Genomic DNA, 26,380 nt, shown 5'->3' with positions numbered 1-26,380 from the left:
TACCTTAGCTTCTGTTCTTCCAGATGCTATTACATTTATAAGCGTGTGTCCCATTAGGAATAGAATCCGTTATTTTGTAAATGTGCTTATAATTAAAAACCTCCAAACTTTTCCCGGTTGTGAAGTAAAACAGGAAGTCGTTACAAAGCTGATCGAGCGTTTCATTACCACGTCATCTGTGTGACGCAAACTGAATAAATGCAAATAACAGCATTTCTTACTAACAATTACAATCAGAAGCTCTGATGGTTCAGAAAGCGTTTTTTTTTTTCAATCATTAGCGCCAATTGTGTAGGAGCGTTCCATTCACATTATCTGTTACTGTGAAGTGCACTACGTAGGGTATTCAACCATTTTAAGTAGGGAGCGACGCTTCATCACTTCGCGGGAGGCTGTAACATTTATAATATTTTTAAATTAGACAGTGTTGCACATTGGATTGCATTTACTAATTAGGACTGCACTTGACTAACAGGGCAGATGATCAGTGGTGCTGAATTTTTACCTTCATCATTGAGCTCAGGACTGAATACTGGATAAAGTTTCTCAGTGAAAGTCTGACCAGTGAAAGAGTAGATATGAGACTCATTCTCAATATCATAGAAGGAGACCAAACCCTCCTCATAATCCACAAACACCCCCACCTTCTGAGGAGCCTGTTTCAAGAAGAGGGGGACACGAGGAGAATCCAGAGCCAAATATTCAGTCTTATTTCTCAACCACACAGACCATTCTCCTTCAGGACTTACTGTAATCTTTCCCTTCCTGTTACTAGACTCTCTAACCACTCCTAAATCCCACTCAGTCTTCCTTTCAAGTTGAACCTCATAGTAAAATCTCCCTGAGGAGAATCCCTCCTTTCCCAGCACACAGGGACATTGGTCAAATCTCTCTGGATTATTAGGAAGATTCTGTCGTTTGTTTCCATGTTTAACTTGTTTTCCATTATCAGACAGGATGAGTTCAGGATGAGCTGTATCAGGATATAGAATCACGTCCACTGAGAGAAAGAGACACAATTTACACCCATTTTATTGTTACACAGTGTGTATTAATAAAGAAATCTAGATTTCATCATGTGATGAGTGAGAGCTCACAAACCTGCATATTGTTGAATTCTCTTTAGTTCTGGTTGGAATAAAATAAAGAACAAAATTATTTACTGTTAGAAACTGGATTATTTTAAAGTGATGATTATAAAGCACAATATGAAGCGGGAACATGAACATTAACCAACACACAGTGTGGTGACCAACAATCATAGGAGCTTCAATAGTACAGTAGAAAGATCTACAGTACTGTGAAAAAGTATTTGCCCCTTCACAATCTCTACTGCATTTCTCTCACACTTACGTTTCAGATCATCAAACTACTTTAAACAAAGACCCAGGTAAACACAAAATGCATTTTACACGATGATTATATTTATTGAAAGAAAATTGCTGTTCAGCTCTACTTGGCCGTACCCAGGCATGATTACTTCCAGACCTGGTGAATCTAAACATCACTTAAATAGAACCTTTCTGACAGTGTGCAGTCGCTCATGATGCCTCATTCTAAAGAGATTCAAGTACAGATTTAAAGAAAAAGTCTTGATTGTACAAGATTACACATTATAGACCACATATACAGGGTGTCCCAAAATGAACTGACATTTAAAATTTGCCGCCATTTTTTCATGGCAAAGAGTTAGAGATTTTTAAATTGCTGTCATAAGTAAACGTTGTGGTTAAATCATGAAAAGGTACACAATCGAACAACTCATAGAAATTGTAAAAAATCACTTTAAAAACAGTGATGTGAATTGTTGCCAAGATCATGTGACTTAACGCCATTAGATTTCTTTCTTTGGGGTTATCTTAAGGATAAAGTGTACACCAACAAACCACAATCCATTGAGGAAATTTCTCAGCAATTATGTCAGTGTGTCATGAAAAATTTCATCAAAAGAGTGAACATGTGCTGCCAGGGTCGAGGCGGTCATTTGTCAGATGTTTTGTTTCATACATAAACTCCATGTCTTTCCTTTCAAATAAAGCAAAAACATTATTAATGTTGAAGTAAAAAATGTGTTTTATTAAAAAATTTAAATGTCAACTCATTTTGGGACACCCTATATATAAAAAAGAAAAATAGTGTTCATGAGAGAGCTGCAACTAGCTAAAGCTAAAACATGGGTGTCAAACTCACGGCCCGCGGCCCAGATCCGGCCCGCCACGTCATTTTATGTGGCCCGCGAGAGGTTTAACGATGTATGATTGTTGTGACGGTTCGAGTCGTTACTGAGACATGCTTATAATTTAATGGGACTCCTGCACCTGTAAGAGACAACCGTGACATCGTAGTCATGGCAACTAACTTTAACCTTCGCTAAGAAGCCATGTGACTTTTACTGCAAAGAGAACGCGAAGTAGCGTAGTCAGTAATGTAAACAATAATATTAAATACAAATAATTATCTTGCAGTATAATACTACATTTCGTTGCCTTGTACCTGTACTAAGCAATGACAATAAAGTTGAATCTATCTATCTATCTATCTATCTATCTATCTATCTATCTATCTATCTATCTATCTATCTATCTATCTATCTATCTATCTATCTATCTATCTATCTATCTACAGAAGCATCGTCTGTAAGTAGTGGCGTTTGTATTCTCAGTTATTAGTAAATGTTTAGTGAGTATATCACAGCGTTTTAGTTACAAATTTACCGTAATTAAATACTGTTGTTACTGTTACTATAGCAATTAGTTTCTTTACACACAATCTTAACTCGTTAGCGCTATTTTACATTTGGGTAAATCTCATATTGTACCAGATGTAACACTTGACTACAGCTGTGTGCTTTTACTGTATTAAGTTCTTTATTGTTTGTATTGTTTGTATTTTTACTTCATTTTGATGCACACAGTGTATCACACAGCTGGGAAGCAAATAAACCGACTGTATTCTGAAGGGAGCTGTCTGTCTGTCTGTCCAGCTGAGAAAGGGGGATAAACTGAGGGCAGAATGATTGTCTTAAAAATACACTGTAAAATCCTAAACAAACTGCATCTTTCAAAATGCATGCTGATTTTGTGACCTGCAAAGTGACACATCCCACCAGTAGATGATGTTACACATATTTACACATGATCCCAAAATGTACAAAAAGATAATTAAGAAAATTAAGCATAAGGAGGAAATGTAATGAAAGTGAAAACAAGTTTGTGCTTCAGGAAGAAAAACCGGTGCGTCTCTTGTGTTATGAGGCCGTGTCTGTGGTAAAGGAGGACAATATAAATGCAGAATTCAGCCTCCAAGAAAAACAACAGACTGCAATCACAGCAGGATCCGTTACAATCAGCCCTTTGAGGGCCAACATAATGCTGATGTGGCCCTCGGTGAAAATGAGTTTGACACCCCTGACCTAAAAGAACACAAAGGCTTGTCTCACATTTGCCAAAAAATGTTGTGTTGCTGTTCTTTTTGAATCAATAACACTTGAGCTGATGTAGATTTGAAAATGTTGGGTGTTTATACGAGCTCTGATCTTGTCTTGTTGCGGAGTTTTATATCGTGCACGTAACGCTGAGACAAGAAAGCTACCCATGCACAGCTGCAATGCAGAGCGAGAAGCGGGTTTTACCCCGAAAAATAATAATGAAAAAACACACAAGAAACGCAAAAGAAAATATAATATTTTCACAATGATTCTGAGGAACGTGGAGAGACTTCAGTATGTGTCACAAAAACACAGGACATGATTTGAAGATGGGACTGTTAATGATTTCCTTAAAAAATGCTACAGAAGTGATAATCTGTAAAAAAAAAAAAAAAAAAAAGGTGTGATTTTGATCAAAATGCTACAAATCTGCTCAATCATACAAAACCATCAGGAACAATATTTACAAAAATATCAGAGATGTGATAACTCTGACTTTCAAATATTGAAACAGATTTAGATTAATAGAGATAAATAATGTTACATGCTAAAATATATGTTTCCTACCATGGTAAATCATTGTTAATAATTTTTCATTTATATCAGCATCAGAACCTAAAGAACTAGATCAGGCAACTCAAAACCTAGAGACCGTACTGCGCACAACCTTAGATAACGTAGCCCCACTCAAAAACAAACTGATTAGGAAGAAAAAGCTTGCTCCTTGGTACAATGACCACACATGCGCACTTAAACAAGCAGCACGGAAATTAGAACGCAAGTGGCGTCACACTACACTGGAAGTGTATAAGATTGCTTGGAAAGATGCTCTAACTGAGTACAAACATGCACTTATAAAAGCTAAATCTTATTATTATTCCTCCCTAATAGAGAAAAATAAGAACAATCCTAGATTCCTTTTTGAGACAGTGTCCAAATTAACTAAAAACGTCAATGAAACTGAATCTAATATACCACTCGACTGTACCAGCGATGATTTTTTAAAATTCTTTAACGATAAGATAGAAAAAATACGACTTCTGAGTCAAAGTGTGTCACCTGCCAATGTTAAGTATGGACTCACTCTGAGCAGCATTGGTGAGAACAGTGATGATAATAGAAACGAGTTAATCCAACTAAATTCCTTTAATCCAATCTCCCAAAATGAACTAACTGTGTTGATTAAATCATCAAAGTCATCATCGTGTATACTCGATCCTGTTCCAACTTGTTTACTTAAAGATTTACTCCCAGCTATTGTAGAGCCCCTGCTTACATTAGAATTCAATCCCTCCTTTAGAATTACAGCCGGTTTTGTCGGAAACAAAGCGCGTTTGTGTTTGTTTGTTTTTGTACTTCAGCGCTTAAACACCTTTGTTTTGTGGGGAGTTAAAACCGTTTTCTGTCTGTAGGAACCACGTTTTGTTTATTTGTTTTGTACACGAGCGCATAAACACCGTTTTCCTTTAGAATTACAGCCGTTTTGTCCGAACGAAGCGCGTTTGTGTTGTTTGGTTGTTGGTTTTTGTATTTCAGCTTATCAACGCCTGTTTCGTCCGGAATAAAAGCCGTTTTTCTGTGACTACCAGCAGAAGCGCCGGTGAAACCAACATAAACATCAACTTCAACTCATCTTCTAAAGCTAAGTACTGTTATTATGGCCCCAGCAGGAGCGTTATATCCATGTTCCGAGTGCAACATGTTCAGTTATTCCTTCTCCGTGTTTAGTGATAACTTTACATGTGATAAGTGTAGATTAGTTGTTAGTCTGACGGAGAAGATCTCAGTGTTAGAGGGGCGCATTCGGGCGTTAGAACAGACTACTAGTAGTGAGGGCTTAGATTCAGCTGTAGCAGTCCCGAATGCCAGCAGTTCAGGTACAGAACCCCAGACTCCGGCATTAGAGCCCTCACAGCGGGGCGACTGGGTGACGTTTCGGCGACATAGTCGTAGGGCAAAGCACCGACCATCTCAGTTGCACGTGTCCAACAGGTTTTCCCCACTCAGTGACCCACCCGCTGAGAAGCCTGTTAATGTAAGTGCTCTGGTTATAGGAGATTCTCAGCTCCGACACGTGCGTATTGCAACCCCCATAGAGACACCAGCAACCATAGTCACTTGTATTCCGGGGGCCAGGGCGCCTGACATCAGAGCAAATCTAAAAGTGCTGGCTAATGCTAATCGTAGATTTTCGAAGATTGTTATCCACGTCGGCACTAATGATGTTCGCTTACGGCAGTCTGAGGTTACTAAGAGTAATGTTATAGAGGTGTGTGAGTTAGCTAGGTCGATGTCTGAGGCAGTAGTGTGCTCTGGCCCCTTACCGATTCGACCCAGTGGCGAAACCTACAGCAGGTTGTTGTCGCTGAACCGCTGGATGTCTAAATGGTGCTCAGAAAACTGCATTGATTTTGTAGATAACTGGTCCACCTTTGAGGGAAGGCCTGGTCTTTTGAAGCGGAATGGTGTCCACCCCACGTGGGAGGGTGCTGCTCGCATTTCTTGCAGCATAGGTGACAGGCTTTACCACCGCGTTAGTGTAGCGGCAGATAGTGTTAAATGACTATCCAGAGCCAAGACCAGGCAGCAGACAAACAGGCCTAACCAACTGTCTGCGAGTCGCCATCGGACGTCACCTGGAATCCTTAGGTCACAAACCATTGAGACTGTGTCTGTTTACCGTGGCAGGTGTAAGCCAAAACAAAAGTATGTCATAATAACTTCATTAAAATTAATCTAAATGAGCATCATGAAAACCCTAGTAAGGCTAAACTAAAGTTAGGACTTCTAAACATCAGGTCACTTGCATGCAAAACAGTAATTGTAAATGAAATAATTACAGATAACTGTCTTAGTGCACTTTGTTTAACCGAGACCTGGGCTAGACCCGATGAGTATCTAGGTTTAAATGAAGCATCTCCTCCGGGTTACAGTTATGAACATAAGCCACGTCTTAGCGGTCGTGGTGGAGGAATAGCCACAATTTATGATAAAGACATAGGTCTTACTGTAAAATCATCTCCCATAACAAACTCGTTTGAAGTTCTTATCTCTGACATAACCAATAAATGTTCATCTGATAAAACTAGTATGTTTAAGCTGGTTACTGTTTATCGACCCCCTGGTCCTTACTCAGAATTTCTTAACGAATTTGCCGATTTTCTTTCTAAATTAGTCTTATTAACTAAGAAAGCTTTAATTGTTGGTGACTTTAATATTCATTATGAGGATAAGTGTAATCCACTCAAAATTGCGTTTGATTCTATTTTAGAATCTTTAGGCATCACCCAAAATGTAACAGGACCCACTCACCGCTGTAAACATACCTTAGATTTAATACTTACTTATGGTATAAACATAGACAACCTGGAAATTGTACCACAGAATGAATAATTTCTGATCACTCCCTACTAATTTATGAAGTGTCCCTGTCCAATAATATACAGCAACCACATCGTTTTAAATGTAAGCGCACTATTACATCTGCAACTGCAGCAGCGTTCATAAACTGCCTACCACAATTACCAAATATACCAGCATCAGAACCTAAAGAACTAGATCAGGCAACTCAAAACCTAGAGACCGTATTGCGCACAACCTTAGATAACGTAGCCCCACTCAAAACTAAACTGATTAGGGAGAAAAAACTTGCTCCTTGGTACAATGACCACACATGCGCACTTAAACAAGCAGCACGGAAATTAGAACGCAAGTGGCGTCACACTACACTGGAGGTGTATAAGATTGCTTGGAAAGATGCTCTAACTGAGTATAAACATGCGCTTATAAAAGCTAAATCTTTATATTATTCGTCCCTAATAGAGAAAAATAAAAACAATCCCAGATTCCTTTTCGAGACAGTGTCCAAATTAACTAAAAATGTCAATGAAACTGAATCTAATATACCGCCTGACTGTACCAGCGATGATTTTTTAAAATTCTTTAATGACAAGATAGAAAAAATACGACTTCAGAGTCAAAGTGTGTCACTTGCCAATGTTAAGTATGGACTCACTCCGAGCAGCATTGGTGATAATAGTAACGAGTTCATCCAACTAAATTCCTTTAATCCAATCTCCCAAAATGAACTGTGTTGATTAAATCATCTAAGTCATCATCGTGTATACTCGATCCTGTTCCAACTCGTTTACTTAAAGATTTACTCCCAGCTATTGTAGAGCCCCTGCTTACATTAATCAATGCATCCCTTAGCCTTGGGTATGTACCTAAATTGTTTAAAAGTGCCGATATTAAACCCCTGATTAAAAAACCTAATCTTGATCCACATGTACTAGCTAATTATAGGCCAATTTCAAACCTTCCTTTTGTCTCTAAAATATTAGAAAAAGTCGTTTCCAAACAATTATGTTCTTATTTGAATGAAAATTGTATTCATGAAAAATTTCAATCAGGATTTAGACCCAATCATAGTACCGAAACCGCATTAATTAGAGTAGTTAACGAGTTGTTAATGTCTTCTGATAATGGATGTGTCTCTTTTCTTGTTCTATTAGATCTTAGTGCAGCGTTTGATACAGTTGATCATAACATTTTACTGGAGAGGCTAGAAAATACAGTAGGTGTTAAAGGACTCGCACTCTCTTGGTTTCAATCATATCTGACTGACCGCTCGCAATTTGTTTATGTAAATAATAAATGCTCGGAAACTACTAAAGTAAAGTGTGGTGTTCCACAGGGGTCGGTACTTGGACCACTATTATTTACACTCTATATGCTTCCACTAGGTGAAATTATTCATAAACATGGCATAAAATTTCACTGCTATGCAGATGACACACAGCTGTATATATCAGCCAAACCAAATGATACTGACACAATCAGTAAGATAGAAGATTGTGTAAACGACATAAAAAACTGGATGTCGTGTAATTTTCTTTTACTTAATTCAGATAAAACAGAGGTTTTACTTGTTGGCTCTAAAGCTGCAAGAGACAAGTTGTCTAACCTGGTGCTAAACCTAAACACGTTCTCTGTTACTCCCAGCCCAGATGTAAAAATCTTGGGTGTCACAATAGATTCAGATCTTTCCTTTGATACACACGTTAATAATATTACTAGAGTTGCTTTCTATCATTTGCGTAATATCTCTAAAATAAGAAATATACTATCTGTTAATGACGCTGAAAAACTGATCCATGCGTTTATAACTTCTCGGTTAGATTATTGTAATGCTCTTCTAACTGGATGCTCTGGTAGATCCATAAACAAACTCCAGTTAGTTCAAAATGCAGCAGCTCGAGTGCTAACTAGAACTAAAAAATTTGATCATATTAGTCCTGTTCTATCATCTCTACACTGGCTGCCAGTTAAATTCCGCATTGATTACAAAATACTTTTACTAACCTATAAAGCGCTACATGGTCTGTACCACAGTATCTGAGTGAACTTATTAATCACTACAACCCAGCGCGTCCACTTCGTTCACAAGATGCAGGGTTACTTATAGTTCCTAAAAGTAAAAAGACCACAGCTGGTGGAAGAGCATTTTCTTACAAAGCTCCACAACTTTGGAATAATCTTCCTGCCTCTGTTCGGGATTCGGACACAGTCTCAATGTTTAAGTCTAGACTGAAAACATATTTATTTTCTCAGGCTTTTGATTAGTATAGACAGAGGAGCAGAGCTTGGGGGTTCTTGGTCATAGAAACTTGTGGTGATCAGGGATGTTGGGTTGCTGTCGTTCTGCCTCTCTTGTCCGATCACTCCGGTTTGATGACGGTGGGGAGATGGGCGCTGATGTCCTGTGAAAGCCTTCATGACCTTGTTACCTGCTCGCTCTCCCTTTTAGTTATGCTGTAATAATTAGGGCTGCCGGAGTCTAAAACTCTCTGTAAAACTGTTTTACTCAACTAGCATTGTACATTATTAACTACATTCTCTGTTGTTTTACTCCAAAGGCATTCTGATGGAAACCTGTTTACCCGCCGAGGTTAAGGATTAAAGTCGAGACTGCCGTGACAACTATGCTGCTCCTGCCGGATGTGACGGGTCTGGAGTAATTGCACCAAGAATGACAAGAAATCACTACAGACTTTATTGAAGACTAGAGCGAAGAACAACTCTATTATTATTTACCTATTTATCTATTTATTACCAGTTATAACTTTTAGATCATTTAATTCTGTGTTTGTATGCTCTGTGTAAATCGTGTATTTATTTAAAGTATCCTCCAGGCCACCCAAGAAGGATGGGCCCTGCTGAGTCTGGTTCCTCTCAAGGTTTACTCCTGTAATTTTCAGGGAGTTTTTCCTTGCCACAGTCGCCCTCGGCTTGCTCAACAGGGGTTTTTTTGTATCTGTTGGTCCTGGATTTTGTAAAGTTGCTTTGAGACAATGTCTATTGTAAAAAGCGCTATATAAATAAAGTTGACTTGACTTGACTTGACCCTTAGCCTTGGGTACGTACCTAAATTGTTTAAAAGCGCTGTTATTAAACCCCTGATTAAAAAAAACTAATCTTGATCCACACGTTCTAGCTAATTATAGACCAATTTCAAACCTTCCTTTTGTCTCTAAGATATTAGAAAAAGTTGTTTCCAAACAGTTATGCTCTTATTTGAATGAAAATTGTATTCATGAAAAATTTCAATCTGGATTTAGACCCAACCACAGTACCGAAACCGCATTAGACTTAGACTTTACTTTATTGATCCCCTTAGGGAAATTGCTTTGTTGGAAGAAACAGGAAATAATGACACATTGGGAAAGAAGGAGATAAAAAAAAGACCAGCAACCAGATTGTGCTCCCTTCAGAAGCACACTATGGTAACACGAGAAATAAAAAACTCCTTTCAGCACACAAGCACATAAAACATGACAAACATAACATAGTCACACAACTAGCCACGGGTTAGGGATGTGGGGATCGGAAACGTAACCAAGCTACGACAAGCAGCCGTCCAGCGATTCGCAGCCATAAGTCGATTTCCACCAACCGGCGCGCACTAGACCCGTCCTGCCGTATTGGTGGAATTAAGCTTAAAGTGGAAGGCGTTGGGTGAGGGTTTGGGAAGTAGAGTAGAGTAGACGAGACAATATGATACAGAAGAAGCCAAGCAGGAAAGATAAGGGAGCGGGGAACAGTGCGTCCGCCTTCCATGAGAGCAGGAACAGATTAATTAATCAGAGTAGTTCACGAGTTGTTAATGTCTTCTGATAATGGATGTGTCTCTTTTCTTGTTCTATTAGATCTTAGTGCAGCGTTTGATACGGTCGATCATAACATTTTACTGGAGAGGCTAGAAAATACAGCAGGTGTTAAAGGACTCGCACTCTCTTGGTTCAAATCATATTTGACTGACTGCTCTCAATTTGTTAATGTAAATAATAAATGCTCAGAAACAACAAAAGTAAAGTGTGGTTCCACAGGGGTCAGTACTGGGGCTGCTATTATTTACACTCTATATGCTTCCACTAGGTGAAATTATTCATAAACATGGCATAAACTTTCACTGCTATGCAGATGACACACAGCTGTATATATCAGCCAAACCAAATGATACTGACACAATCAGTAAGATAGAAGATTGTGTAAACGACATAAAAAACTGGATGTCAGGTAATTTTCTTTTACTTAATTCAGATAAAACAGAGGTTTTACTTGTTGGCTCTAAAGCTGCAAGAGACAAGTTGTGTAACCTGGTGCTAAACCTAAACACTTTCTCTGTTACTCCCAGCCCAGATGTAAAAAACTTGGGTGTCACAATAGATTCAGATCTTTCCTTTGATACACACGTTAATAATATTACTAGAGTTGCTTTCTATCATTTGCGTAATATTTCTAAAATAAGAAATATACTATCTGTTAATGACGCCGAAAAACTGATCCATGCGTTTATAACTTCTCGGTTAGATTATTGTAATGCTCTTCTAACTGGATGCTCTGGTAGATCCATAAACAAACTCCAGTTAGTTCAAAATGCAGCAGCTCGAGTGCTAACTAGAACTAAAAAATTTGATCATATTAGTCCAGTTCTATCGTCTCTTCACTGGCTGCCAGTTAAATTCTGCATCGATTACAAAATACTTTTACTAACCTATAAAGCGCTACATGGTCTGGCTCCACAGTATCTGAGTGAACTTATTAATCACTACAACCCAGCGCGTCCACTTCGTTCACAAGATGCAGGGTTACTTATAGTTCCTAGAATTAAAAAGACCACAGCTGGTGGAAGAGCATTTTCTTACAAAGCTCCACAGCTCTGAAATAATCTTCCTGCCTTTGTTCGGGATTCGGACACAGTCTCAATGTTTAAGTCTAGACTGAAAACATATTTATTTTCTCAGGCTTTTGATTAGTATAGACAAAGGCGCAGAGCTCGGGGGTTCTTGGTCATAGAAACTTGTGGTGATCAGGGATGTTGGGTTGCTGTCGTTCTGCCTCTCTTATCCGATCACTCAGGTTTGATGATGGTGGGGGAGATGGGCGCTGATGTCCTGTAAAAGCCTTCATGACCTTGTTACCTGCTCGCTCTCCCTTTTAGTTATGCTGTAATAATTAGGGCTGCCGGAGTCTAAAACTCTCTGTAAAACTGTTTTACTCAACTAGCATTGTACATTATTAACTACATTCTCTGTTGTTTTACTCCAAGAAACCTGTTTACCCGCGGAGGTTAAGGATTAAAGTCAAGACTGCAGTGCCAACGATGCTGCTCCTGCCGGATGTGATGGGTCTGGAGTAATTGCACCAAGAACGACAAGAACTACAGACTTTATTAAAGACTAGACCGAATAATAACTCTATTATTATTATTATTTATTTAATTCTTTATTTATTGCCAGTTATAACTTTTAGTTCATTTAATTCTGTGTTTGTATGATTTGTGTAAATCCTATTTATTTAAAGTTTCCTCCGGACCACCCAAGAAGGATGGGCCCTGCTGAGTCTGGTTCCTCTCAAGGTTTCTTCCTGTAATTTTCAGGGAGTTTTTCCTTGCCACAGTCGCCCTCGGCTTGCTAAACAGGGGTTTTTGTATCTGTTGTTATGGATTTTGTAAAGTTGCTTTGAGACAATGTCTATTGTAAAAAGCGCTATATAAATAAAGTTGACTTGACTTGACATTTATCATTAACATGATCAGACTCTTCATATATATGAATATTCATAAAAAATAATAATATAATTGAAGGTGAATCGTGCCACTTTATGTTATTTAGAAAGTTTGTATCAAACAAGTAGCCCCTCGTATTATTCAGTACCCTTGAAGTAGCTCTCGGTCTCGAAAAGGTTAACGACCCCTGATCTAAATGATGCCTGTTATGGAAGAAAATTTGATTTTATGCTTAATTTTGTCTAAATATTAGTTTTAATCTTTAGCCATGTGGCTGCTTGAAAGTCTAAAGTACAGAGATAAGCAAAACGGGTGTTGTAAGCACATAAGAAACAATAGTTAGCACAGAATAGAGGTTCCAAAGTCCAACACCCAATGTGATATGACTAGAGCAGTAGGGGAGGACCAAAGTTCTGTTACGTGTTCTTCAGCTATTCCACTGCTACCATTGCCACTGCAACAGTGGCAAGGAAAAATTCCTCATATTGTGAATTCTGCTCTCTATCACAACATCCTTAAGTACCCCTTTTCCACCGACGCAGATCGGTTCCAGTTCCCGAACTTGACTTTGAACCGGTTCTGCGTGTTTCCACCGAAAAAAGAGGTTCCAGACAACAAACTAGCGGACCAATCTGGCCCCACAGAATACTTGGTTTTTCGTCCATTGGTGGGCGTGTCACAGTGTAGAGGTTTGTGTGCTCTGCTAAACCGCTGTGCTGGTGTTTCGTATAGAGCGTGACGCTGAATTTTTATCTTTTAAAGTTCGCCTGATTAAGTGAAAAACTAACTTTAATGATGTTTTATCTCTCAAGTCGAGTGCTGAGCAAAGCGGCTATTTGTGCCAAGAGTCGCGGTGAAAGCGAAGCGCAAACCGCTTCTCACGTCAATGAACTAAAGAAAACAACAACTGAGACAAACACGTAACGTCTTCTTATCACCGATAGCTGATCGATGCTTTTTACATAAAAACTAACATCTGTAATGGCAGCACAAATGCTCACAGTTAATCTACACACAATATTACCATGATATTACTACTCTTAACTTTTGTTAAGCAACGCCCACTGTTGATGACGCAGGCTTGGTTCTCAAAAACTGGTGGAAACGCCCGTCGGTTCTCTACAGAACACCAAGGTTCTAAGAAACCTAAACAGAACCGGTTCAAGAACCATGTTTTTTTGGTGGAAAAGCCCTAAAGGTGAATGTCCACCCATCAGATTGTGACCTAAAGCTCAAACACAGTTGGTTTATGCAACAGGACAACAATCCAAAACACACAAGCACCTCTGAATGGCTCAAAAGAAACAAAATAAAAGTTTTACCCCTTCTGACATTCATCTTCATTACTTCATCAACACATTTCTGAAGCTGAGACAGAGCTCTCCTCAGAGTCTCCACATCCAGATGAGGCTGAATACTGACATCAGACCAGTTCTTGGTGGGTGGAGGTCTGCACAGGGACGGGTAAATCTACAGTACAGCAGGAGAGAGGAGAAATCCCTCAGCATGACCAGTGCTGTCCTGTCATGTGCTACATTACTATTATGAAACGGAGGGACTCTGACCTGTAGGAGGTGGAGATGATCCTCAGTGTTGGAGATCTGCTCCAGCTCAGTGTTTCTCCTCTTTAGCCCAGTGATTTCCTGCTCCAGATCTTTAATGAACTCTTCAGCCTGACGCTCTGCTGCTCTCTGATTCTCTTGCATCACCTTCAGAAACTCAGCCTGGTTTCTGTCAATGATGAGTATCAGAGCTCTGAAGATCTTCATGCTGTCAGCTTTCTCCTTCTCTGTGTTTTTCTACCAGGAGAAACATCAAGTCATTTATGTAGTGTTATTAGAAATAGCGGCTCTTCTCATGTATCATTAGAAATGAGGACTAGTCGAGTAGAGAAAGGCTTTACTTACTTTATTAAGTTCTACAGCATCTTTGATTTCCTTGATCTTCTTCAGTCGGTCCTGGATCATCTGCTCAACTTCTGCTTGTGTTGCTTCTAGCTGAGTCTGAAAAATATACAAGTTGCGTTTTCAGAAATGATCGGAATCTTGCAGAAGTGGCACTAAAATCTTTTAACTACACTGTAAATATTGAACTTAATGACCAAATTAACCAACAGCTGTTTACATTTGGGGCCACTGGAAAGGGTGGAAAGGGTGCTGCTCTCTAATGTTATAAAAGAAGATAAGAAGATAAAAATGTGGTGGTGTCACAGACTGATAACATCAGATGCTGTCAAACTGTTCATGTAAGGAATTAAAGAAAATCCTTTTAATAGTCAGTTGTTTCCTATCTATCTGATTTGAAACTCAAATTCCAAAGCAATTAACAATTGTGACAGAATACAGTAGAATTAACGGTTAAGTGCTTTACTCCTCCTAAATATAGAATCTTTCTAGACCCTTCAGGCTTCTTCACTCCCAAATAAAAAAAAAGTTCCATTCCAAAACATGACATCACAGAAGTGCAAATTACCTTTGCCAAGGGCACCGACACCCCGTACCATGACAGACCCTGGCACTGACACAACCCCATACCAGGACAGACCCTGGTACTGACACGCCCCCATACCATGACAGACCCTGGTACTGACACACCCCCATACCAGGACAGACCCTGGCACTGACACAACCCCATACCAGGACAGACCCTAGCACTGACACAACCCCATACCAGGACAGAGCCTGGATTTGCTAATAGTGTGGATGATTCTTTTTATCTTTGGTCTGGAGCACACAGTGTCTATTTCTTCAAAAAAAATACTGATTTGTCCACCCCGGTGTGTTTGAGCCCAGAGAAGTCGACGCCGCATCTGGACATGGTTAAAATAAGGCTTCATTTTTTACTCAGTAAAGTTTTAAGTATCATTTGTGCAGTAACTCTGTATTGTAGAGCTTGATAAAGGTTTGATAAACTAATCCTTCACCCATGTGGTTATATCAGCTAGTGTTGAGTGGAGGTTCTTGATGCAGCACCATCTGAGGGATGGAAGATCACAAGCGTTTAGAATAAGCTTGTTTCCTTGGCCTTTACACCCTGAAATTTCCCCTGAGTCCTTAAATGGTTTAAAGATATTTTGCACTGGATAAGAGGAAATATGCAAATCCCTTCCAATCTTTGAGGAACATTTTAATAATTTTCCCACATGTTAGTTGACAAACAGGAAATCCACTGTCTATCTTTGCTCATCAAATACTTTTTTTTACATTACTAGTCCTAAATTGCCCTTTCCCAACATTAAAATGCAATGCAATAATAGATGTATATTGTGGTAGATTTTATGTATATAATAATTTGTATATATATATATATGTGTGTATTAACTTGTGTGCTTTTACATTTGTTGTAATTGTTGTGATGTGTCTGGGGTAATTTAGGAACTAGCGAATAGTTTACAACTGAAGTTTACGACACTAAGAACAGGATACACTCATGGGAGGGGTCTGGAATTTACAACTGGGCAGTTTTTTACAACTGGGCTCGTTTTTAAAGTTTAACAACTGTTTCACCCTGGCGGGGGGTTTGATTCTTTTGAACAATGCATGGGGAATTAGCCAATGAGATACGAACCCGAATGTATTTCATATTGGAAGTATAAAAGACACAAGTGTTAACAGCTCGGGGAAGGTTTGGTCAGATCTGTTCTGAAACCTTCCCGCCGGCGTTACGTTCTTAAGAATAAAGGGCATTCTTAATTCCTAAGGCAAACTGGTCTGGTCTGGTTATTATCGCGGAAAAGCATTTTTCGCCACGACATTTGGAGGTCCCACCGAGACGCCTATATCCTTTGTTTCCAGAGATCTCGGACTGCAGGACTAAATTATCAACAGGCGACCGCCATTATTCAGTGTGAGTGATTCTGAGTCGATTCAGGCACTCTACTGTAAACTCCGAGACCTCTGGATACAAGGTGCCGGTAAGAGAATTTAAAGAACAGTTGCCTTACGAATTTAGAATATAAAGGAAGATACAGGACGCTGTATCTTAAGGTAGGGATACGGGACGCCGTATCAAAGGGATCCGAGTCAAATTAACTCGAAGGTCTTAGAATAATTCATTTTCATGTTTGTTTAAGCTAGAGATTTTGAAGGGATCCGAATTCGCTACAAATTCGAAGATTTCAAGACAGGGTTTTGAAATAAGTTAGATTCCAAAACAAGGTTTTGGAATAATTTAGTAAGGGATCCGAATTTGTTACGAATTCGAAGATTCCAAGACAAGGTTTTGGAATAATTTAGTAAGGGATCCGAATTTGTTACGAATTCGAAGATTCCAAGACAAGGTTTTGGAATAATTATATCTCAGGGCTGTGCAAACTAGAAAATTGGTGAAGGGATCCGAATTCATTAAAGAATTCGAAGATTCTAAGACAAGGGACCCGGGTTCATAGGAACCTGAAGATTCAGGAATATATATATATATATATATATATATATATATATATATATATATATACACGTCTTGGCTTAATACATAAATATTACAGTACTGTCCAGATACTAATGATAAAGGTGTGATATTAATATTATTTATAATAGCGCTAAATGATTACTCTATTATTAATATTATATAATTAATATTATTAATTACTATTACTATTAATCAAAATATAAAAGAGAAGGGGATTGGTGACTTGATTGAACAATTTATTGAACTGGTGTGTTTGTGTGTCTGTGTTGTATGTGGCAATATACAGGGGTTGGACAATGAAACTGAAACACATTTCATGGCTAAATTGGACCAGTCTGATGGCCAATCTTCATTAATTGCACATTGCACCAGTAAGAGCAGAGTGTGAAGGTTCAATTAGCAGGGTAAGAGCACAGTTTTGCTCAAAATATTGCAATGCACACAACATTATGGGTGACATACCAGAGTTCAAAAGAGGACAAATTGTTGGTGCACGTCTTGCTGGCGCATCTGTGACCAAGACAGCAAGTCTTTGTGATGTATCAAGAGCCACGGTATCCAGGGTAATGTCAGCATACCACCAAGAAGGACAAACCACATCCAACAGGATTAACTGTGGACGCAAGAGGAAGCTGTCTGAAAGGGATGTTCGGGTGCTAACCCGGATTGTATCCAAAAAACATAAAACCACGGCTGCCCAAATCACGGCAGAATTAAATGTGCACCTCAACTCTCCTGTTTCCACCAGAACTGTCTGTCGGGAGCTCCACAGGGTCAATATACACGGCCGGGCTGCTATAGCCAAACCTTTGGTCACTCGTGCCAATGCCAAACGTCGGTTTCAATGGTGCAAGGAGCGCAAATCTTGGGCTGTGGACAATGTGAAACATGTATTGTTCTCTGATGAGTCCACCTTTACTGTTTTCCCCACATCCGGGAGAGTTACGGTGTGGAGAAGCCCCAAAGTAGCGTAGCACCCAGACTGTTGCATGCCCAGAGTGAAGCATGGGGGTGGATCAGTGATGGTTTGGGCTGCCATATCATGGCATTCCCATGGCCCAATACTTGTGCTAGATGGGCGCGTCACTGCCAAGGACTACCGAACCATTCTGGAGGACCATGTGCATTCAATGGCGGTGCCGTGTATCAGGATGACAATGCACCAATACACACAGCAAGACTGGTGAAAGATTGGTTTGATGAACATGAAAGTGAAGTTGAACATCTCCCATGGCCTGCACAGTCACCAGATCTAAATATTATTGTGCCACTTTGGGGTGTTTTGGAGGAGCGAAACGTTTTCCTCCACCAGCATCACGTAGTGACCTAGCCACTATCCTGCAAGAAGAATGGCTTAAAATCCCTCTGACCACTGTGCAGGACTTGTATATGTCATTTCCAAGACGAATTGACGCTGTACTGGCCGCAAAAGGAGGCCCTACACCATACTAATAAATTATTGTGGTCTAAAACCAGGTGTTTCAGTTTCATTGTCCAACCCCTGTATGTTTGATAGTAAGTAAGATGTAGGAGGAGTTAGATACTTGTGTTGCTTTTGTTGTTTGTGTTGTAACTGTGTGTCCTTGTACTAACATTTTACATAAAATTTTAAATAATCTGTCCAGGTGAACAATGGGTAGTACAATGGGCAGTACAATGGGTAAAAGTAAAAGGAAGGTAAAAGTTTGTGGAAAAACAAATACATGTTTAAATTAAGATTATGTGTACACACATTAGTGTTATATTTATGTTGAAACTATGACAAAAATGCTGTTTTACATTTTGCAAGGTGGGCAGAGAAAAGTGGGTTTTAAGAAAAAAAAAAGTGGTTTTTAGTAAAAGACAACTAAAAGAGTTAAAAGTATAAAGAAAAGTAAAAATGATAAGAAGGAACACAAGTTTAGGGACAAGCTTAACCAAGTTATGTGTTAAGTAAAGTTACAGGTTAAACCTCATCTGGACTCCTGCCCTGCTAGAAGGAGAAAGAACCAGGAAAAGAAACCAGCAGCAAATAGAGGAAATACAGGAGAAGCCATGAAGTCAGTACCCAGCATTCCATTCTGAGGTACCACAGAATCAAACTTCACCTCCCTGTTACCACTCAGAGATCAAAGAGGCTGTTATCATCATAAGCAACACGTTCTGGCCTGCAGTTTTGGAAGCAGATGACAAACTCACCAGTGGGGGCAGACAAAATGGGAAAGGTGAATGTGATTCTTCAATTGCTGGAGATGGAGTTTTGGTCCAGCGAATATGATTTTGATCAACAGACTATGGACTACTGCTGATATCAGGGATGAAATGACACATCTAACCAGCCTGAGGAAAAGGCTCAAGAGGACAACGATGGAGCTTATAGAGATGTGGTCAGAGGACTACTGGAAGGAATAAGAACTGTGTTTCCAGTAAAGATAACAGCTTGCTTATTGTACTGCTTATTTGCATAAAGGACCAGATTAAGTTTTTGAGCGCTCCTGGTTTATTGACCAGTGTACATCTAATTTTTGATGTACATTTTTTTTTTTCTGATTGAAAGTCAGTACTGCTTCCTCAGTAAAATTAAAGCAATCATTGTTTTTTATGCTTTGGAAGTTTGGCCAGTTTTTGTGTTTTGTTTGTTTTGAGTTAATGACTAATTCCACTAACCACATTTTTGACTACACCAATGTGGAAAGAGATAGGGAAGTGATTATTTGGATTTTAAATGTGGCTGATGGACGTCTTTAAATATCACCTTGAATGCAGGGTTTCAAGAATGAAATTATCTTACTGTGTGCATGTTGAGCGCAAGTTAGTAGATCCCAAGATGTCCACCAATGATGGAAACACTATTATTAATGGGTACAAGAGGAATATTGTTTAAATTTGTAAAAAGGGGCTGCACCGGTGCAAATCAAACCTGAGCATTGTTTCAAATTAAAAAAAAAAAAAAAAAAAAAAAAAAAAAAAAAACTGTTGCCCTTGGGGAACCTGATTCTTATCCCTGAGTGCAATAAACAGGCAGTAAATTCTGTTATTATCTCTGGAGAATCTGTGAACCATTCTCAGTCAGGTATCATAAAAGATAGCAAATGGTCAAGCTAAGGTCTTTAACATTCCTGTGCACAAGGATAGTTAATTTTGAGTAGCATTTAGTTTAAATGGGAAATTCAGAAACCTGTAAAAGAAATTAAAAAAAAAAAAAAAAGGGAAAAAGAAGAGAAAGTAAGAAAAAAAAAAATCTTTTATGGATGATGATATTTTTTCAGGGTAAAATGATATTTACATACTTGACATACTTTTCTGAGTATGTGCTCTTTTTGGTGCCATTGTGCTCTTTTTGGTGCCATATTTTTATTTTTATGTTCTTGAGGCTCTGTTATGTGACATTGGACCTAAAAGCCCATAGTCATATTCAAAGAACACCTGAAGCTGAAAAGGTTGTTCAAGAAAGGTGGACCATGGTTTTTGTCCTTGTACAATTTCATGGTGATAACTTAGTAGTTTTATTTTTTTTGTGTAAACTTTCTCTTTGTCTGCTACAGAAAGGGCTTTAGTTATACCATGTGATCATGAGGGTTACGCATATCTAAACCCTGTTGGTAATTATGTTTTTGTTTTTAACTAAAAGGAGAACTTTTCACTTATCAACTTAACAGTAAAAACTATAGTGTAGTCCCTAAAATAAACATTATTTTTCCTATGCCTTAATGTGCTTAATCCCACCACTCTTTTCACTAATTGCAGGAGATGGTGAACCTTATGACTGTATTATTCTAATCTTATTTTTTTCTAGGCCTGATTAGAATACTGAATTGGAGCTGTTTGTGGATAGATTTGCTTCCACGGATGCTGCAACAGACAGGAAAACAAGTGGGCTTAGCTGAAATTTTAACACATGATATTTTATATCATTTGCCCCTCCTATTCAATTTATTGGCTCAAGCTGCTGAACTACAGGTTTTAATGACAGCTTATAGACTAGAGAAAGCAAAAAACTGCTTACGTGTTTATGAACTAAAGTTTTCATAGGAATTGAACACAATTGTATTTGATGAGAGAGAGGTTTTTGACTAGTTTTGAAAAATGCCCACCATTACCTTGTTGCATAACTTGTGGATGCAGTTCTATGGCCCAAACAAATGACTGTTTGTAAATGTTAATGTTTTTGTCCCAATTTCACAGGACAATGCCAGAGTTGACAGTGCTGACAAAGCAGCTCCTGTTTTCCAACAGGAGAAATACATTCAGAGGGAAAACATGCCTTCCTAAATTACTTTACTGTACTATACCAAATTGACCCATGTGTAGGGTCTGATAAACCTTTTGAACTGAGACACCATTGTGTTTATCACCCAGCTATTAGAGGAGCTGTGGATTAGGGAAATTGGCACCGTTAAAAAAAAAAAAAAAATATATATATATAATAGTAATAGTAATAAAATAAAATAAAATTGACCAAGTGCTGAAACTAACAAACAGAGGACAAAGGCTTTTTCAATAATTCTCATGCAGATGAGGATGAGATAAACACCGAAACATGGCTTTAGGCCTTTTGAAATTCTATTTGGATGACCCCTACACAGGCATAGGATCAAATAATTCTGAACAATTGGACACAGGCCAAAAGGAAAATTTAATGCTTGGTTACTGTCACTTTGTTTTCTATTCTATTTCTATTCTTTACCCAAACCAGCTGAGGGACTTCTACATAGCCTGAAACCGATGACCGGGTAGTGGTGAATTGTGAATTATCTCAGATGAACCGGGTAGAACGTGGAAAGATGGAGAGGACTATTTCAAGTGCTGCTAACTGCTCAGACTGCGGTTCGAGTAGCTAAAAGAGATTCTTGGATTCACTGTTCATACTGCAGGAAGGTTCACACACCTGAACTGAAGTGGCTGAGGATGACTATGTTGGTGTACATCTGTCTATGGATGGTCCTAATTAACATCATTCATGCAACAGAGAAAATGAAGACGGAGCAACATATTATTTTCCCAAGCAAATTTAGTAACATTTAGTTACCTAAATAAAAATAAAAAAATGGAGGAATTTGTGGGTAGATTTTATGTTTATTAGGATTTTAACGTCATGTTTTACACAGTGGTTACATTCATGACAGGAACGGTAGTTATTCATCACACAAGTTTATTCGATTCACAAGGTTATATCAGACACAGACATGGACAATTTAGTATCTTCAGTTCACCTCACTTGCATGTCTTTGGACTGTGGGAGGAAACCGGAGCTCCCGGAGGAAACCCACGCAGACACGGGGAGAACATGCAAACTCCACACAGAAAGGACCCAGACCGCCCCACCTGGGGTTCGAACCCAGGACCTTCTTGCTGTGAGGCGACAGTGCTACCCACTTAGCCACCGTGCCGCCCGGTAGATTTTATGTATATAATAATAATTTGTATATATATATATATATATATATATATATATATATATATATATATATATGTGTGTATTAACTTGTGTGCTTTTAGATTTGTTGTAATTGTTGTGATGTGTCTGGGGTAATTTAGGAACTAGCGAATAGTTTACAACTGAAGTTTACGACACTAAGAACAGGATACACTCATGGGAGGGGTCTGGAATTTACAACTGGGCAGGTTTTTTACAACTGGGCTCGTTTTTAAAGTTTAACAACTGTTTCACCCTGGGGGGGGGGGGGGGGGGGGGGGGGTTTGATTCTTTTGAACAATGCATGGGGAATTAGCCAATGAGATACGAACCCGAATGTATTTCATGTTGGAAGTATAAAAGACACAAGTGTTAACAGCTCGGGGAAGGTTTTGTCAGATCTGTTCTGAAGCCTTCCCGCCGGCGTTACGTTCTTAAGAATAAAGGGTATTCTTAATTCCTAAGGCAAACTGGTCTGGTCTGGTTATTATCGCGGAAAAGCATTTTCGCCACGACAATATTTAAGCAATAAGCCACGAGAGACGCCTTTTTGCCTTTATAAAATGGCGGTCAACATAAAATATAATAAAATACAACAATGTTCAATTTATAAATGTTTTTACTTACAAAAAACACTTACAAAAAGCATTCTTCCACGACCCCAGGTAGTTTGTTAATAGCACATTCACAATAAACATTCCTCCACAAACACCATTACTATATTTCTTGGACGAAAACCCGCTTAATGATTAGGATTACTGTTTACAGTGGGGTCAAAAAGTATTTAGTCAGCCACTGATTGTGCAGGTTCTCCTACTTAGAAAGATGAGAGAGGTCTGTAATTTTCATCATGGGTACACTTCAACTATGAGAGACAAAATGAGAAAAAAAATTCAGGAAATCACATTGTAGGATTTTTAAAGAATTTATTTGTAAATTATGGTGGAAAATAAGTATTTTGTCAATAACAAAAGTTCAACTCAATACTTTGTAACATAACCTTTGTTGGCAATGACAGAGGTCAAACGTTTCCTGTAAGTCTTCACCAGGTTTGCACACACTGTAGCTGGTATTTTGGCCCATTCCTCCATGCAGATCTCCTCTAGAGCAGTGATGTTTTGGGGCTGTCACTGGGCAATACGGACTCCACACATTTTCTATGGGGTTGAGGTCTGGAGACTGGCTAGGCCACTCCAGGACCTTGAAATGCTTTTTATGGAGCCACTCCTTCGTTGCCCGAGCAGTGTGTTTGGGATCATTGACATGCTGGAAGACCCAGCCATGTTCCATCTTCAATGCTCTCACTGATGGAAGGAGGTTTTGGCTTAAAATCTCACGATACATGGCCCCGTTCATTCTTCCCTTAACACGGATCAGTCGTCCTGTCCCCTTTGCAGAAAAACAGCCCCAAAGCATGATGTTTCCACCCCCATGCTTCACAGTAGGTATGGTGTTCTTGGGATGCAACTCAGCCTCCAAACACGACGAGTTGAGTTTTTACCAAAAAGTTCCATTTTGGTTTCATCTGACCACATGATATTCTCCCAATCCTCTTCTGGATCATCCATATGCTCTCTGGCAAACTTCAGACGGGCCTGGACATGTACTGGCTTAAGCAGGGGGACACGCCTGGCACTGCAGGATTTGAGTCCCTCTCTGCGTAGTGTGTTACTGATGGTAGCCTTTGTTACTTTGGTCCCAGCTCTCTGCAGGTCATTCATCAGGTCCCTCCATGTAGTTCTGGGATTTTTGCTCACCGTTCTCATGATCATTTTGACCCCACGGGATGAGATCTTGACCCCAAGGGAGATTATCAATGGTCTTGTATGTCTTCCATTTTCTTACAATTGCTCCCACAGTTGATTTATTCACACCAACCTGCTTGCCTATTGTAGATTCACTCTTCCCAGCCTGGTGCAGGTCTACAGTTTTCTTCCTAATGTCCTTCGACAGCTCTTTGGTCTTGGCCATGGTTGAGTTTGGAGTCTGACTGTTTGAGGCTGTGGACAGGTGTCTTTTATACAGATAACGAGGTCAAACAGGTGCCATTAATACAGGTAACGAGTGGAGGACAGAAGATCTTCTTAAAGAAGAAGTTACAGGTCTGTGAGAGCCAGAAATCTTGCTTGTTTGTGGGTGACCAAATACTTATTTTCCACCATAATTTACAAATAAATTCTTTAAAAATCCTACAATGTGATTTCCTGGATTTTTTTTTTCTCATTTTGTCTCTCATAGTTGAAGTGTACCTATGATGACCTCTCTCATCTTTCTAAGTAGGAGAACTTGCACAATCAGTGGCTGACTAAATACTTTTTGGCCCCACTGTATATTCATCTGGACATTTCCATGTATAGTACATGACTTAAAATAGTGTTCAACCAAGTTTGTACTTTTTCTTTTCAGTGGTGTATTAATATGGAATTATGTGAGATGGTCATAGGTGTGCGTATATCGGGAATTTTACAACTGCTTCGAACGCGGCTCAGCCAATCAGATTTTAGGACCGGAACTATCAGTTTTATAAAAACAAATAAAATAAATGTGACCAGAACATGAAATATTTCAGGATCATACTGTCTGCAATGTAATAGTCAGAAACAATTTATTGCCAATCCAGTCATTTCCAAGAGCCAAATCAATCACCCCCCCCCCCCCATGTGTCCATTCTGTGGTCACTTCTGATCACCTCCTGTTTTGTGTTCACATACAGAGATGTATCGTGTACAGAAAGCCACACTAAGTGCATGTACTTGTCAATATTTACTTAATATTTAAAATTTAATAGTTTAATATTTAAAGACTTTGTTTCAATCCCACCAGTACTTTGCATTTCAATCTAACTTTTTTTGCACTTCTCCCCCAATTTTCTCCCAGTCTAGTTTTATCCAATTGCCACTCTGACTTAGAAGAGCTGAGACTTACACACATCCCCCACGACACGTGTGCAGTAGCCAACTGCATCTTTTCAGTCCATATTATCCCTTGTCTCTGTGAAGGGCCATAAATCAGCCCACAGAGGTCATTATTGCACCAGTTATGAGAAATCCCCTTGGGCACTTTTTCTTGAACAACAAGCCAAATAGATTTTCTATTTAAGTTTTAGTCTGAGATTAAATTAATCAAGCACAAACATTTTCAGCCTTTAAAATCATCTTTACCAGAGGTGCCAAAGGGTGCTCTCACCTTCTTCTCTGCACTCTCCTCCTCTATAGGAACTGTGTTGTGGTTCTTGTGGTCTGTGTTACTGCAGAACGGACACACACATGTCTGGTCGTCCCTACAGAACATCTCCAGAGGTCTCTCATGTTTCTGACAGATGTAATCCTCCAGGTTCTCCACAGGATCTATTAGTTTGTGTTTCTTTAATAAAGGAACTATCTGATGAGGTTCCAGGTGAATCTTGCAGTAAGAGGCCACACAGATCAGACAGGACTTCAGAGCTTTACATTTCATCTTACTGCAGACCTCACAAAACACCTGAGATTTGGTAGGTTTTCCTGCAGTGCTGCTTGATATGATCTGAACTGTCATATTGAATTGAGCAGCCAGTCCAGAGATGAAGGTATTTACTTGTAGTTTAGGTCTTCGAGGAAATTTCTTCTTACATACTGGACACTGACAGTATGAACTGGTGTCCCAGTACTTGTTGATACAGGTCATGCAGAAGTTGTGTCCACATGGAGTAGAGACTGGATACTTGAACACATCCAGGCAGATGGAGCACTGGAGCTGATCTTCAGACAGGAAACTGCTGGAGGAAGCCATGACTGATAAAGAAGATACAGAGACACCATAATGATTCATATACACATTATAACCCTGCTTGCTTTTACGTAAATATTGACGTGGTTTTCACCATACTAGATGCCAATTAGTTTGTAGACAGTAGTTATTAATTACTGCATTTATTGTACAGCACAGAGAATATGAGAACACAAATGTATAGAAAAAAGAAGAATAAAATATATCTGATAAAAGAATTAAACCCTGATTAAAATATTTACGTCTCACTTCTGTAGTACAAGTGTTTATAAACCACTGATAATAAAAACCCTGATATCAACATTTTATCTTCAAC

The 26,380-nt window shown here is 39.0% G+C and overlaps 1 protein-coding gene across 4 annotated transcripts; it reads right to left on the bottom strand.

Moving 5' to 3' along the window:
• Nucleotides 1-452: 452 nt before the first annotated feature.
• On the bottom strand, nt 453-26,088 carry LOC134312534 (nuclear factor 7, ovary-like). 4 transcript variants are annotated; one of them, XM_062994547.1, is made up of 6 exons: nt 25,486-26,088; nt 14,405-14,500; nt 14,063-14,296; nt 13,820-13,967; nt 1,102-1,128; nt 453-1,000 (listed from the first exon to the last, which is right to left on the bottom strand). In XM_062994547.1, the coding sequence occupies exons 1-6, from the start codon at nt 26,065-26,067 to the stop codon at nt 453-455; spliced, it is 1,635 nt and encodes a 544-aa protein (XP_062850617.1). In that variant the 5' UTR covers nt 26,068-26,088. The 4 variants fall into 4 exon arrangements, with proteins under 4 accessions (XP_062850617.1, XP_062850613.1, XP_062850616.1 ...); XM_062994543.1 differs by having other exon boundaries at nt 1,102-1,131; nt 13,832-13,967; nt 25,486-26,067; XM_062994546.1 differs by having other exon boundaries at nt 1,102-1,131; nt 13,832-13,967; nt 14,063-14,170; nt 25,486-26,067.
• Nucleotides 26,089-26,380: the final 292 nt, after the last annotated feature.

Source organism: Trichomycterus rosablanca, chromosome 4 (genome assembly GCF_030014385.1).
Source record: "Trichomycterus rosablanca isolate fTriRos1 chromosome 4, fTriRos1.hap1, whole genome shotgun sequence".
Classification (NCBI taxonomy): Eukaryota; Metazoa; Chordata; class Actinopteri; order Siluriformes; family Trichomycteridae; genus Trichomycterus; species Trichomycterus rosablanca.
This window is presented reverse-complemented; position numbering and strand designations above follow the sequence as displayed.